We start from the raw sequence: 13944 nt of genomic DNA on the forward strand, positions 1-13944 counted from the left end.
GTTCGCTTAATTTTAAATCAATTAAATTTTAATTTTTACCAAACAGAGATAATTTTACCCAGAAATTGTATAATAATAGCCATATCATTTCTACAGATAGTGTCAAACATTTTCTGAGTGGCAGTACAAAAAATTACCGGATGAATATGTGTTATTAGGGTCAGATAATTTTTGCTTCTTCCACTGTCTTTATATTTACTTCCGTATCTAGATCTTGATGACAGAAGAATTCAATTTGATTTCGATGTAGAAGAAAGTAATAATATTTATATTCAGTACATCATGGAATCTTTGTTGCGTGTCCGACCCGTTATTATAGCGCAAGATGTTAATCAGCTGTTCGAGGCGCGTGAAGTACGAATCGAATTCGACTTGGATAAAATCGTCGCGGCCGAGGACGCGGGAGCGAAAAAAATCGATAGGAAGACGACGTTGATTCGGTCGGCGAAGTGCCGCCTTGCAGACCGCTATGCGGTGGCACGATACGGGCGGTGTTAAAGCGAGTAGGAGAGCGGGCAAAGCTCCGATCGGGCCGCGAATCAGCGTCGAAGTCGGCCTCATAGTCGGGACGAAGCCGGCCTCGGGACGGTTCGGGTTCGGTGCACGAGCTTAACCGAACACCGGGTGTCCTATGTGTGCGCGACGTTTCTGGTGTGGCGTGGTCACGACGGCGGGTCGGTTCGCGGGTCATTCGGGTCGCGTCGCGTTGGGTTGAGGCGAGTCGTGCCGGGTCGGGCCGACTCGGGCCGGGTCGACTGCGATACGACACGACACGGCGCGACGCGACGCGACACGAGACGAGACGATACGAGACGAGACGACACGAGACGCGGCGAGAGAGGCGAGAGAGGCGAGGTGAGACTAGACGATGCGAGGCGAGGCCAGTCGAGCCGAGCCGAGCCGAATCGACGAGCCGAGCGAGAGGAGAGTCAGTGGCTGGCGACTCGTCGGGGCGTCAGGTTCTCTGTGTGGGGCTTGTTGTCGTTTCGCGCTCCCAGTTGGCCACGTGCGCAGCGTGACAGCTTTAGGAGACGTCGCCAGGCTGCGACGATCGCGAGAGCTTCCTCTTCCGATCTCGTTCCGTGGTCAATCGCCTTTCCAAGGAGACTTTGGATTTCGGGATCGAGCCCGATTATCGAGTTTCGTATTGACAGTTCGACATTGATTCGCGAGAGCCTCCGCGTGACACACGCGCGCGTCTGCCGAGATCGTACAGTGTGTTGTGATCGTTCAGAGTGACGTCTCCGTCGAATGACAAGCGACGGTTGAGACGAGCAATCGTGTTCGCCGAAAGAAGCTCGGAGGTGTGCTACTTGTTGGATTACTTAAGAAGCAGCGATATTTGCGATGGGTGCCCTGGATGATTATCGGCGTGGAGACTTTTGTTAAAAAAGCCCTTATCCGAACAACGCGAGAACGCTCTGGAGAGCCGCGATGCAACCGGCTCGAGAGTCCGTCTGGAATCGCGAACAGAAGCTCGGCAACCGGGTGCCGCAATTCCCAGCAGCTCCGAAGTAACGGCAGTCCGGTTTGAAGGTACCCGATGGTAGTCAGCGGCGATTGCGAGCGAGCAACGTCATGCGAGTGTAATAAGTGGACCGCGGCCAGGCGAGCACGTAATGCGGGTGAATTAGTCTCGCGGCATCCGCGACAAGAAGCTGAATAATTGCGACCGGAAGAACGAGGAAGCGGTCGCGGAAGGAGTCGGCAGGCGGCTGCGGCGACGGCGGCGGCGGCGGCAGCCACGCATTCGCGGAACGGGGCCCGACCGTGGACACGAGCGATACGCGTCCGCGGCGAGAGGGCAGGGACGGAGGGAAGAGGAGCGGATAAGCGGATAGAGGAAACCGGCGAGAAGCGAGACAGATCGCGGAGAAACCGGGAAGGGAGCCTCGAAGAGCAGCGAAGAAAGGAGAGAACGATCCCACAGGGAGTGGGAATAGAGCGGGGATAAAGAGAGAGAGAGAGAAAGAGATTTCTGGGCACGCGCACTCCACCTGCTAGCGTGTAGTGGCACGCGCCATACCCACCCCTCCCTCCTGGACGTTGCTCCCTCCTCCACCCCCCACCTCCACTGCCTCCTCCTCCACCTCCGCCGCTTTCCACCCGCGTCCCCGGCCCTCCCCGTCCCGTCCCGCCCCGCCCCGCCCCGCCCCGCCCTGCCGAGAGGCCCCCTTCGGTGTCGCCTTCTGGCTCTACCGCGGCCACCGCCACCGATTCTTCCCTCTCCCGCCGGCATCCCGCTACCCGCGTCCCCATTCCACGGAGGCTCTCCTCCCGCGGGAATCCCCCTCCTGGTACTCCCCTCACGCGTGCCGCGCGGCTCCGAGACCGAGACCGAGACCGGGACGCGCGGGAGTCAATCGCTCGCGGACTCCGACAGGACGAGCACCGCCTTCGGGATCCTCGCTCTCTTTCGTCTCCTACTCTTCGCGCACGCTGTCGCTTCCCTCTGACAAACACACACACTGTCTCGGTCGATCGGTCGGTCCGGTCCGGTCCGCCTTTTGCTGCTCTTCTTCCGTTTCTTTCTTTTTCTCTCTGTCCGACCGCAAAATTGCAGGCCGAGCCGAGCGAGTAGTCCGAAGCTCGCTCGCTCGCGGGAATGGTGGTGACGCGAGAGTGGCGAATTCGTAGAGCAGCAGCAGCAGCAGCAGCAACAGCGAGCCTGTGAGAGCAGATTTCACCGGTGGAGCACGCGTGAGATCCGGCCGAGTGCGGAGACGAGTGAGAGGCAGCACGGAGGCGTCGCCGTACGAGAGGACCCGTTCCCGGCCGATGTTCGCGTATGAAAAGATCCGGTCGTCCTCCTCCGCCTCTTCCTCCTCTTGTTTCCGGCGCGCGGCCGCTGACAGCGGGCCAACGCGGCGCCGGCAGGCCCTGTGAGCTCCAGAGGGCCCAGCTCCTCGGTCAGGACGAGGACGCGGACGCGGACGCGGACGACGACGGGGACGAAGAGGGACACGGGAAAGGGAACGACGAACGCGAACGCAAACGGCGAACGAAGAACGACGAACGACGAAGGAAACCAAGGCAGAAGGAAAACCGAACCACCGCGGGCCATCGAGTGGGGGATTGACGCGTGCTACTACCGCCGTTACTTCCATCGCAAACGAAAATAGTCTTCGCTACCACGCCGGTGAAAGAGAGAGAGGGGGCGAGAGAACAGAGGGAAGGAGGACAACGCCGGCGGAGAAAGAGAGGCGGAACAAAGTTATCGTAATACACATACACGCGCGCACGTGTGCCCGCACGTACAGCCGAGGCGAGCCGAGCCGAGCGATACACAGTGGTGTGGTGTGCCGGTGCTGCAACTCCCGTCGTCTCTTCGTCTCCTCGTCTCTGTTGGTCGAGTGACGGATCGGGGAACGCGTGTGTGATCGAGATTGCTCACCGACCGAAATACGTCCGCGGAACCAGCAGGAAAGTTCGCGATAGTTCGAGAAACGGTGGACCGTAAGTGTGTGCGCCGTTCGACGACCGAGGCTCCAGGCCCTAACTCGACGACGCATCCCTCGTTCGTCGCCGTCTCCTCTCGAAGCAGGCTCGATCTCGAGTCTCTCGGCGAGAGAGTTCCTCTGCCGGCGAGTGCCGACTCGCCGCTCTCTCATCGTAGTCGTCATAGTCGTCATCGTCGTCGTCGTCGTCGTCCTGCACGCGTGTTTCGAGCGTTGGTTCGCGAACCACCTGTTGACGATTTACGAGGGAAAATCGAGTGGTGCGGATCCGACGCGGCGGCTCGCGCCGAAACTGATCGCGGCGGAGCTCCGGAAATCGGGAGACGCGTCGCGATCGGAGACGGAAGGAAGAGAGGGAGTAGTCGGAATGACGCCGAGCAAACGGCGGCGGAGCGTCGCGGGAACGTGCGCGCGAGTGGCCCGTTGAGATGCAAATTCGAGAGCTGTTTTCGGAGGAAGTCGGTGTTAAGTATGCGAGCGGCGAGCGCGGTCAGCGCCGGCCCGAGGACTATTTTTCTGTGTGAGCGTGTTGTTCAGACGCTGTTAACGCTTATCGGTGGCGCGCATCGCTAGAGGGAAAGAGACCGAGCGAGAGAGCGCGGACAAAGGCAGAAAGCAAAGAGAGAGAGAGAGAGAGTGAGAGAGAGGAGAGGTCGGAGGTCACGGAACCGTGGAACGATATGCGGCACGCAAACTCGCTTCGAGCCGAGAATTTTGGGCCGCGTCACCTCGGGGCGCGCTCGCGTCGTCGCCCGGAGACCAATCGCGACAGGAGCTCGCGCTGATATGCTCTGTTCGTGGGACGAGCAACACCGGGACGTCGACGTCCGTCTCTTGGGGTCTATTCCGGAATCGGAAGCACTCTTCTCTTCTTCGTCCGCAGCACGGTCCGGTGCGTTGACGCGCCGCCGCGATCCTCCTCGATCCTCCCGCGCGGGAATCCTCGGTAGCTAGTCAAAGTGATCGGAAGGAAGAGCATTATCACGTTTTCCAAAGCGGCCAGCCTCGGCCAGCAACTTGTACAGTAGCGGGGCTAGGCCAGGGGAAACGTTGAACGAGGGGGCGCCTCGGCTTTCGAAAACGGTTCAGTGTCGCAGCAAGGCTCGGAACGCGATCAACGAAGGATCGACGAGGGATCGCTCCGTACCGCACCGTTGTTCTCGCGCTTCTGCCAACCTGTTCCTGTAGACACAGTGTTTTTCTTCTTCTTCTTCTTCTTCTTTTTCTTCTTCTTCTCTGGTACTTTGTGTTCGGCGAACGGACGAGTGTCGTAGAACGTGTGGCCGGCTCTTCGGATGTGAGAAGTTGGTGCGGTGGCGACCGCCACCGAAGCAAACGACAGTGGTTGTTTTCTGTTGACCGCGTTCGGTTGTTGTTGCGCGTTCCTCGGGGCAGGCCGCGAACGATCGGCGCACTGGCAGAATGACCTTCAAGTTCCGCTGAGCGGAGTCGGGCTCGGACCGCGAGCGATTTAGGAGGGAAGCATGGCTCTGTAGCCGGGATATCTCGCGTTGTCTCGTGGAGATCTCTTTGCTCCCGGTGCGGTGGAGGAGGTCGTCGCCAGTGTGTTAGTGAGGATATTATAGTGGCGCGAACGAGTGAACGGCGGAGGGGCATGGTGGGCCCCCACCAACCAGGGCCACAGGCCCGGGTGGCCCCCCTGTAAAAAGGAAATCTATCTCTCTCGCGCGCTGTCGTGCCAGCTCGTGCTCCATTAGACTGCCTGGAATGATGGTGAGTCCAGAAAAACAATGCTTTTCTTATCTCGGCCGTGTCGCAGTTTGTTTCGCTCGCGGCGCGTTCCTGATCGCCGCGTGGTCGTTAACCCTCCTGCGGATTCTTAATTAGCGGCGGAGGTAATCGATATCTCGGGAAAGCCGTTTAATTACTTCCCGGCAGGTTACGTTGAATTATTTTTTTCTTTCGTTCGTTCGTCGTCGGACTGCGACGAGGTCGTCTGACCTAGAGAATTTTGACGATAATTCTACGAAGAAACTTGAAACGAATCGATGAATTCTTCCACATCTTTTCTATGCGACCGTGAAACAATAATCTCTGAGAACAGTGTTGGATTGTGTCAAGCAGAACTTTATTTATTTTCTTGACATTTTGATATTGCAATTTGTTCGAATTATTTTTGCTAAATTATCGAAAGGGTTTGTTTCGCGATAAGGTTGTCTGTCACGAAAGACTGGTTATACAATTGCTGTTTATTGAAAAGATGGTTCAAATTTTACATGCTAAAGAGACACTTCATACTCTTAGGTTACAAAAGCGATTTAACTTTCTTCATTTTGTAGTTGATTTTATATGTTAATTATGCAGGGTATCTCATGAATTGAACTATCTTTTCGACATATAAAAATGGTATAGCATTATGATATATAAAATTTAAACTAACATTGTTACATTATAAAAACGAAGTACCTTTGCAATAGATAAAACCTGGACTACCACCGCAATATTATAAAATCGAAGCAGGCGTGTAACATTATAAAACTGAAGTATCTTTGCAGCAGCTTAAAACTTAGAAAATGTACGATTCATCTGTCGGAGGAGTTATCTATTATTTATTTACGTTACATACATTATTTATTAGACGCGAACATGTGACGTTTGATAATGGTTAAACTAGCCGGTTTATTTAGCAAATGCAGGCTTGTTGCACGTACATGTGTTCGATACTACTTGCTGTTAGTTTCTATATTCTTACCGGACAATGTTCAAGATAATTATGAATAATTCGAAATCCTTCTATATTAGGATTACATAAGAAGGAATTAATGTAAAGAGGAAATTAATACTTTGTTAGATGAATAAAGCGATACGAGACGATTGAAACACAGCGCGCCAACATTCGGAGGCTTACCTGGATAGTCTCGAATCGTTCTGCAAACTGTAGACAGTGCGAGTGATTATTGTAATTGGTGCGAATCGCTGGTTGGTCAGTTTCGCGTCTTATCATTCGGCAAAACAAGCTATAAAATGTTTCTTCGCCGCTAGAAGGCCAACGCCAGATTTACGGAGAACTAAAAACAACTGTTTTATTGCGATTTCATTTATTCTGTTTTCCAACGAGCGTCATAATATTTGTCGCGAGTAGCAGATATATTGTATAAACAAATCGTAAATGTATCTATGCAATTTGAATTGAAATTAGTGAAATTATACAAAAAAATACATTAGACTTATCTAATAGCTTTGAATCGTTGCGTAAGCTCTAGGTAGTGTAATTGTCATTAGTATTGCTGCGAATCGCTAAATGAATACAGAACTGATATTATTAACCCTTTCCTTACGGCAGTCCGCGCCGCCGGAGTGACGCCCCTGTACGGGTCACCGCGCCGCGAAGTGTACACTTTGCTCGTCAGTAGTCTTAGATATTCGGATTAACGTTTTTCAACGCCACTTTGGGATTGACTTGTATGTACACTCTTTTAAGAGCTACATAACAACTATTACATCGTATTATAGGAATACACATCGATTAGAGTCAACAGTTGATTATACGTCGACTTATATAGTCAACAAATAGGTCGGCACCCGTACCCACGGGTCGTCGCCTATAGGCGACACTCGTACACACAGGTCGTCGCGCGGATGTCGTCTATAGGCGACACTCGTACACACAGGTCGTCGCGCGGATGTCGCCTATAGGCGACGCTCGTAGCGAAAGGGTTAACAACTTGTTTCACGTGAGCAGATTACAATTTTAAAGTTAAAAAGAAAGATTAGACTGTGAATATTAGCGAAAATCGAAAATCTGTAGTGAAGGATATAATTTGTCTTATTTTGCAACAGATTCTTTATTGTCACCCAGTGTATTATTCACTTTAATTTAGTTTTTTTTTGTAAACGGAGTGGATTCTTTGTTTCAGATAGTGTAATAACGAGTATACGGGTACGTGTGTATAATAACAATATTAATTTTTTTTTGGCAGGGAAGTAATAATAATAATAATAATAATAATAATAATAATAACGATGATGATAATATGGGTAACAATAATTACTGACAATAAGACAAGAATTAAGAATAATTGCGGTTATACAGAGTTTTTAAGAAATAAAGAACCTGTTTACCACATCCACTTATATAGCGATCGATATTATACAGCAAACTGTCCTTCGAAATTTAAATTTAGAGCCTCCAACTATTTCACCGTCTGCATAATTCAACTCTTAAGAATCCGATGTTCTTTAGGACACTAGAATTAACACTGATTAGATCCAAATGCTCAAAGGTAGTTCTTCTAGACAGTTACGGACGTGTCTTTCTGCTGTATGTAATTGGACAGCTATCGGTTCGACGTACACCTGTCTCGAAATTCGATTCAGCGTCAAATTAACGGAACGGCAAAACAATTGATACGATTGATCGCGATCGCAGCGTTTAGGAAAATCTTGTTCAGGTTCCGTTGTCGGGGAAATCCAGTTGGAAAAGTCGCCGAGCTCTCGCGTGCGTAGACACAGGAAGTGGAAGCGGTGCGCCATGGACAGACACGTTCACCGCTGCCTATTTAACAGCACGCGGTGTCTCCCGTACTTTTAATGCTGAAACCTGTCGAGCACCGAAAGCGACAGCCTTAAAAGTACCTCGAAGTCAAAGAAATAGATTCAATGTTACGAAAAGCGAAATTTAAGAAATATCGTAGTTGTTAATATCTGTCGAAACTACACCTAGAATCTAATAGAACAATAATTTATTCTTAAATCTAGAATAAGGAAATTTCATGACTCAGGAACGATTATTTAAACAGTGAATTACTAGAAAATATAAACGGCGCATCTTCGAAGTAAAAATGTACTCTTTGCATAATTAGAGAATTTATTGAATTTTATTAATTCTCTTACGCATTATAATACATCACATGCTATACAATAAAATAAAGTAGAATAAAACGAAGAAATAAAATAAAGCAGAATAAAACAAGAAAAGAAAATAGAATGAAATAAAATAAGAAAATAAAATAAAACAGAACAGAATGGAATAGAAGAAGATACAATAAAATGAACCCAAACGAAACACGGTAAATTAAACTGATTAAAATATAATAAATTAAACTTATGTAAAATAAAATAATGAAACTCAAATAAGATACAATAATTGATACAACGAATTAAGAATTACGCCATTATTGAACTATAGATAAATTTAAGAATTTTGCAGAAAGACCAAATAATTGCTAAACGAAATCAGTAACAATGTTCTTTGAAATCTCAATCGACTCAAGAGGTATCATTCTAAGAAACAAAATTACGTAGAAAATCCTCCAGATTCTCGACTGTATCGAACCGAAAGCTTGTTCGAGGGGCACCGTGTAGTCGCCGCCGAAAGTTCGAACGCCCGGTACACACAGCAACGAGCGTTTCCCTGTTTTTATCTGATTTTGACGGGCGTTGCGGATCGAAGTTAGGCGAACGAGGAACGACGACGCTGTTCGCCGCCAGGCAGGCTTCCACCCCCGCGATCATCGTTCACACAGATAAAGGATATCGATTCGTGAATGTTTCTTATCTAGTAGCTGGCTGTCGGTGACTTTGCACGCGCGCGAATCGCCACCAGATAACGCAGTCCTCTCCTCTCTTCTTCACTGTCCACTTTCTCTCTCTCTCTCTCTCCCTCTCTCTCACTCACTCACTCACACACACACTCACACTTTCTTTCTCTCTCTCTCTTTCTCCCTCTGTTTTTCACTTTCTCAAACTCCCTGCCTCTCTCTCTCTCTCCTTCTTTCTCTCTGTCTGTCTGTCTGTCTGTTTGTCTCTTTTCCGTAGTCCGATAAAAATTATCCACAGAACCGATGAAAACTCGAGGGATTTATTTTCGTCCGCGTCCACGCCCGATGGGAACGCGTTCCACACATCGAAAACTCGGCTGTGATTCGAGCAATCGACCTTGGAACGTTACAAAATTACGAACTGATCCAACGGTAATAGTTTACAGGTAGAACTACGATTACCCCAATTCGAAATCGGTAGTTAGTTTCCTTTTATTTACGAGAAATGATTGAAACAATAGTTTAAGCATATCCTTTTATAGTTTCGCCATTGTTACTCCATATCGTGGGAGATCCAGTTCGGTTAATAGAGATTGTTATATCATATTAACTTCATCAAGCATGGATGAGAAATAATGTTGCGTTTCAAAAATCTGGAAATTGTTCATTGCGCTCATTTTATTTAAGGATACTTCGCAGATTTCTGAACAAAAAACCTATCATTGCTTGTTAAATAAGCGGTTTTACATTTTTTAATTTAGATTTATAATTGTATCACTCAATCAAGTCACAATCATTCGAGAAAGCGAATGAAAGAGGAATTTTAAGAGCAATCTCAAAATTTTTTATTAGCGAATGCGCATAAAATAGAATAAATGGTTTTAGTTACGTAGCATTTTATTTCAGGAGGATTTTTGCTGACGAAGATTCGTCGGAAATGTGAGATTATTTTATCGTGATTCGAGAACTTTGTATAAATGTTAATTAGTGAGTGCCGCGAGAAGATGAGAAATGAGTGTCGGAGAAGACAGTTGAATGCGAATGAATCATTGATTGTGGTAATTGCAATGTGCGTCAAGTGTTGCGAGACGTTATTTTCTGTTAGTTAAATATTTAGGCATTAATATTACGCATTAACCGTATTAACAAGAAATACGTTTATATTGAGGTAAATCCAGGCAACCGAAGGTGTTAACAATGTTATTGTCTAAGTAGAAAATGTGAAATAAATATATGTGAAATATATATATAAATAAATGTGAAATGAATAAATAGCATTAATAGCTAAATGACAAAAATTCCTCGTTTGTGCATTACAGAAAATAATTGATTCTTGTCCGTTTAATTCTAAACAAATAAAATTCTGATTTTTCCTAAACAAATATAATTCCAATGAAGAACTGTTTTCAGCTTCAGTTGCGTCGCATAACGGTGCAGACGTAAACAAAAACAAAGGAAAAGAACAGCATTCAGTGTATAGAAGAGTTTTATTTAAAGATTAGGCGCTTGGATGTTTGCATATTTATTTCAGTTGTATTGTTGTTAATTTTCTGACGCAATTTTAAGCAAAATAAGGTAATAAAATTTGTCTAAAATGGGCAATGACAAAGAGATATGTGCAAACAGTTCATCTGATTGTGAGTGTAGTGATAACATTGAAGATTTTTCAAAATCTAATTTTGATAGTAGCCATAGTGACAATAGTGGCATTGCTGTGACAAGGCACCAACGATTATATCCTTTACAATACAGTGACTCTAAAAATGGTAGTGATACAAAAAAATAAAAGTTCATATATAAAGACAAATTTGTTTTATATCATTTTCCAAAATTTCACCGAAAAACATATGATTTTTAACAAGTTTTCTGTGAATGGCGGTGCAAAGAAATTGATTTATTGCACGACGAATTGCATTGATTTATCGAAAACGTTGAGCGATTACGTTTTCCGATGTTCGATAGCGTTTTCGAGAGAAGAATCGCGTGGAAGGTTCGATGAGAACTCCGGCGAGCCGGCTGCTTTAGCAGAGCAAGGCGAAACGACCACGGCTTGCCGATTCCCGACTAACGCCCCGGTCGTTAGTGCAACGGAACCGGTGCGCCTGGGACAGAGAAACGCGGAATGTCCGCGAGCCTCACGCTGTGGATGCCCCTATTATCGGTCGTCCCGACCGCCAGAATGCCGTTAGACGACGGCCAATCTATTGTTCTACGTGTGTGCATGCGATCTTGACGCTCCGAGGACGCCGGGAGCGCGGAGCCAACGGCCTAACCGGGACCAAATCGATAACGTCCGCCTCGCTCCTCCTCGTTTTTCCTACGGTAAACATCTGGGAAGCCGCTTTTCGCGAGCATCTCGTCAAGCTCATTGTTGCGAACCAGTTGTCGGAGTGGCCGCCACGAAAACCTGGCCAGGACTATTTGTTACGTTCGGGCTTCAAGGTCTTCAGGTGCTGCGGGTCGATGAATTCTTCTAGACCTTTTCTATGCGACCGTGAAATAATCATCTCTAAGAAAGGCGTTGGATCGTGTCGAGCCGATCTTGATTTATTTTCTTGACTTTTTGATGTAGCAATTTGTTCGAATTATTTTTGCTAAATTATCGAAAGGGTTTATTTCGTGATAAGGCTATTTGTCGTGGAAGGTTCGACATATTATTTTTATTTATTGGAAAAATGGTTCAAGTTTTATATGATAAAGAGACACTTCATACTTTTATGTTGCAACGAGGATTTAACTCTCTACATTTTGTAAAGATGGTTCGTTTTTATATTTTGCAAAGGTAATTCGATTCTTATGTCTTACAAAGGCAGTTCATTTTTATATGTTGCAGAGATAATTGCTTAATTATGTACGGTGTCTCATGAATTGAATTATCTTTTCAACATATAAAGATGGTATAGCATTATCACATATAAGATTTAACTAACATTGTAACGTTATAAAAATGAAGTACCTTTGCAACGTATTAAAACTGAATTACCATCGCAATGTTATACAACCGAAGTACTTCTACAGCATATAAAAATTGAACAACCTTGACAGCATTATAAAACAGTAGTATCTTTGCAACATAACAAAACTGAGCAAGCTTTGCAACATTATAAAACAGAAGTATCTTTGCACATATAAAAACTGAACTACCATCGTAATATTATTGATAGCAGGAGCTTGGTCGTAATGGAAGATACGAACACGCGTAATGTATAAATATAATTTAATGGTTAACAAACGTATTATAAACGCACATTCTAAACTGTCTCGCGTGCACGCCGAATGTGAAGTGGACGCTGCGTGGAAGAGAAACAAAAGACAGCGGGACTAGGATCGCGCGCATCAGAAACATGAGACTGATAAAGACATTTCGCAACATTATCAAACTGTAGTACCTTTGCAACATTATCAAACTGTAGTACCTTTACAACACTATAAAACTGAAGTACCTTTGCAGTATTATAAAATTCAAATACCTCTGCAACATTATAAAACTGTAATAGCTCTGCAACATTATAAAATTAAAAAGTACCTTTGTAACATTATAAAACTTCTGTACCATTATAAAATGGGAGTACTTTTAAAGCATATAAAAATTGAACCACTTTTGCAACATTATAAAACTGAAGCATCTTTGCAACATTGCAATACTGAAGTATCTCTGCAAAATTATAAAACTGAAGTACCTCTGTAACATATAAAAATTGTGCAAACTTTGCGACATTATAAAACAGAAGACTCTCTGCAACATGTAAAAATGAAAGTGCCTCCGCAACATTATAAAAACGAAGCATCATTAAGCGTAGAAAAATTCAGCCACCCGATTGTTCCGACGTACAAGAATGTACCATCTTCGCGACAGAAAGATGAACCATCCTCTTCTATCTCTCTCACCGAATGGATCGACTGTGCGTGGTCCCGATTCCGACGTGTCATAACAGGGGAATGAGCTCCGCTCGGGTGGCCGACTCATGGCTGCGCGTCGGAATTATTTATACCACTTGATTACACGCGTCGCTCTGAGCGAAGCGGAGTGGAGAGGAGCGAAGCGTAGCCGAGCCGCGCCGGAAACGGCCGAAACGCGGGCTCGGATTCCCGGCCGCGATCGGCCGAGTATCGCGCACACGCATCGTTCTCTATCGAGCATCGATGCGAGGAATCCGGCATACTTTGCCCGCTTCCGCGATATCGAGCGTCGAGCACCAACCGAGAAACGGGGGGTACACACTGGGATCGGTCTCCTATCGCGCTTAGGTCCGCGAGGCTCTCGAACGACGGATCTAATCGACTAATTGAAATTACTGCAGTCGCTCAAACTGCGAGCTGCTGGCTGAAATTCGCTCCTACAGGAGACGAACTGAAACGTGACCGATAAAGAAATGACCAAAAAATTCTGAAAACTCTAAAGTAAGAAATCTTGAAATATTTTGTTTACATAGAACGCGGAAGTACATATTTAGAAGAGTCTTTAATGTGAGCAGAGGTTAAATGCTGTAAGTATTTCTATGGAAAGTAGAAAAAGTTCAGAGTTCGACGAAGTCACTTCAGTTTTGTAGCTTCACCTTATTATTGTATAATAATTATTTATTGCGTAATAGATTCTATTCTGACAGTGTGCTAGTGATCTTTTCACCATATTTTATTCTTTGCTAAATTATTTATTATTTATACGTTTATTTCAGCTTGACGTAATGGAATTAATGTTATTTACTCGAAGAATCGTTTCGTGAAATAGCAAATATTCTATTGTTTAGACTGTAATTAAATAATAAAAACTTCATAGTTAAAATTTTAATTATTTGTTCAAAAATAAGGAGGCTACTTTCGAGAATCATTACTGGAAAAAGTTTTTCTAGACTGTATTGTGCTAAGAAACATTAGAGTCAATTTCTTTGTCAGGCATATAATATAAAGAAACATAATTTTCTAATTTTTTTTATCATTCCAGTCGATTGCAATTTAAGATACTAACATCTAAAAGAATATTCAAT

The 13944-nt window shown here is 45.6% G+C and overlaps 1 protein-coding gene across 5 annotated transcripts in view; it reads left to right on the forward strand.

Annotated features, from left to right (window-relative positions):
* The window catches only part of Mam (neurogenic protein mastermind), a 429033-nt gene that overhangs the window by 221364 nt on the left and 193725 nt on the right, over positions 1 to 13944 (forward strand). Inside the window, exon 1 of one of the 5 annotated variants that reach the window (XM_078195861.1) lies at positions 858 to 5192. The exons of 3 other annotated variants lie outside the window; for them this stretch is intronic. In XM_078195861.1, the coding sequence (XP_078051987.1) occupies positions 5187 to 5192 (6 nt within the window). In that variant the 5' untranslated portion in view covers positions 858 to 5186. Of the gene's footprint in view, positions 1 to 857; positions 5193 to 13944 lie in introns of those variants that run through there. One more of the 5 variants, XM_078195858.1, reaches the window with a different exon arrangement.

The sequence above is a fragment of the Augochlora pura genome, chromosome 2 (genome assembly GCF_028453695.1).
Source record: "Augochlora pura isolate Apur16 chromosome 2, APUR_v2.2.1, whole genome shotgun sequence".
Lineage (NCBI taxonomy): Eukaryota > Metazoa > Arthropoda > Insecta > Hymenoptera > Halictidae > Augochlora > Augochlora pura.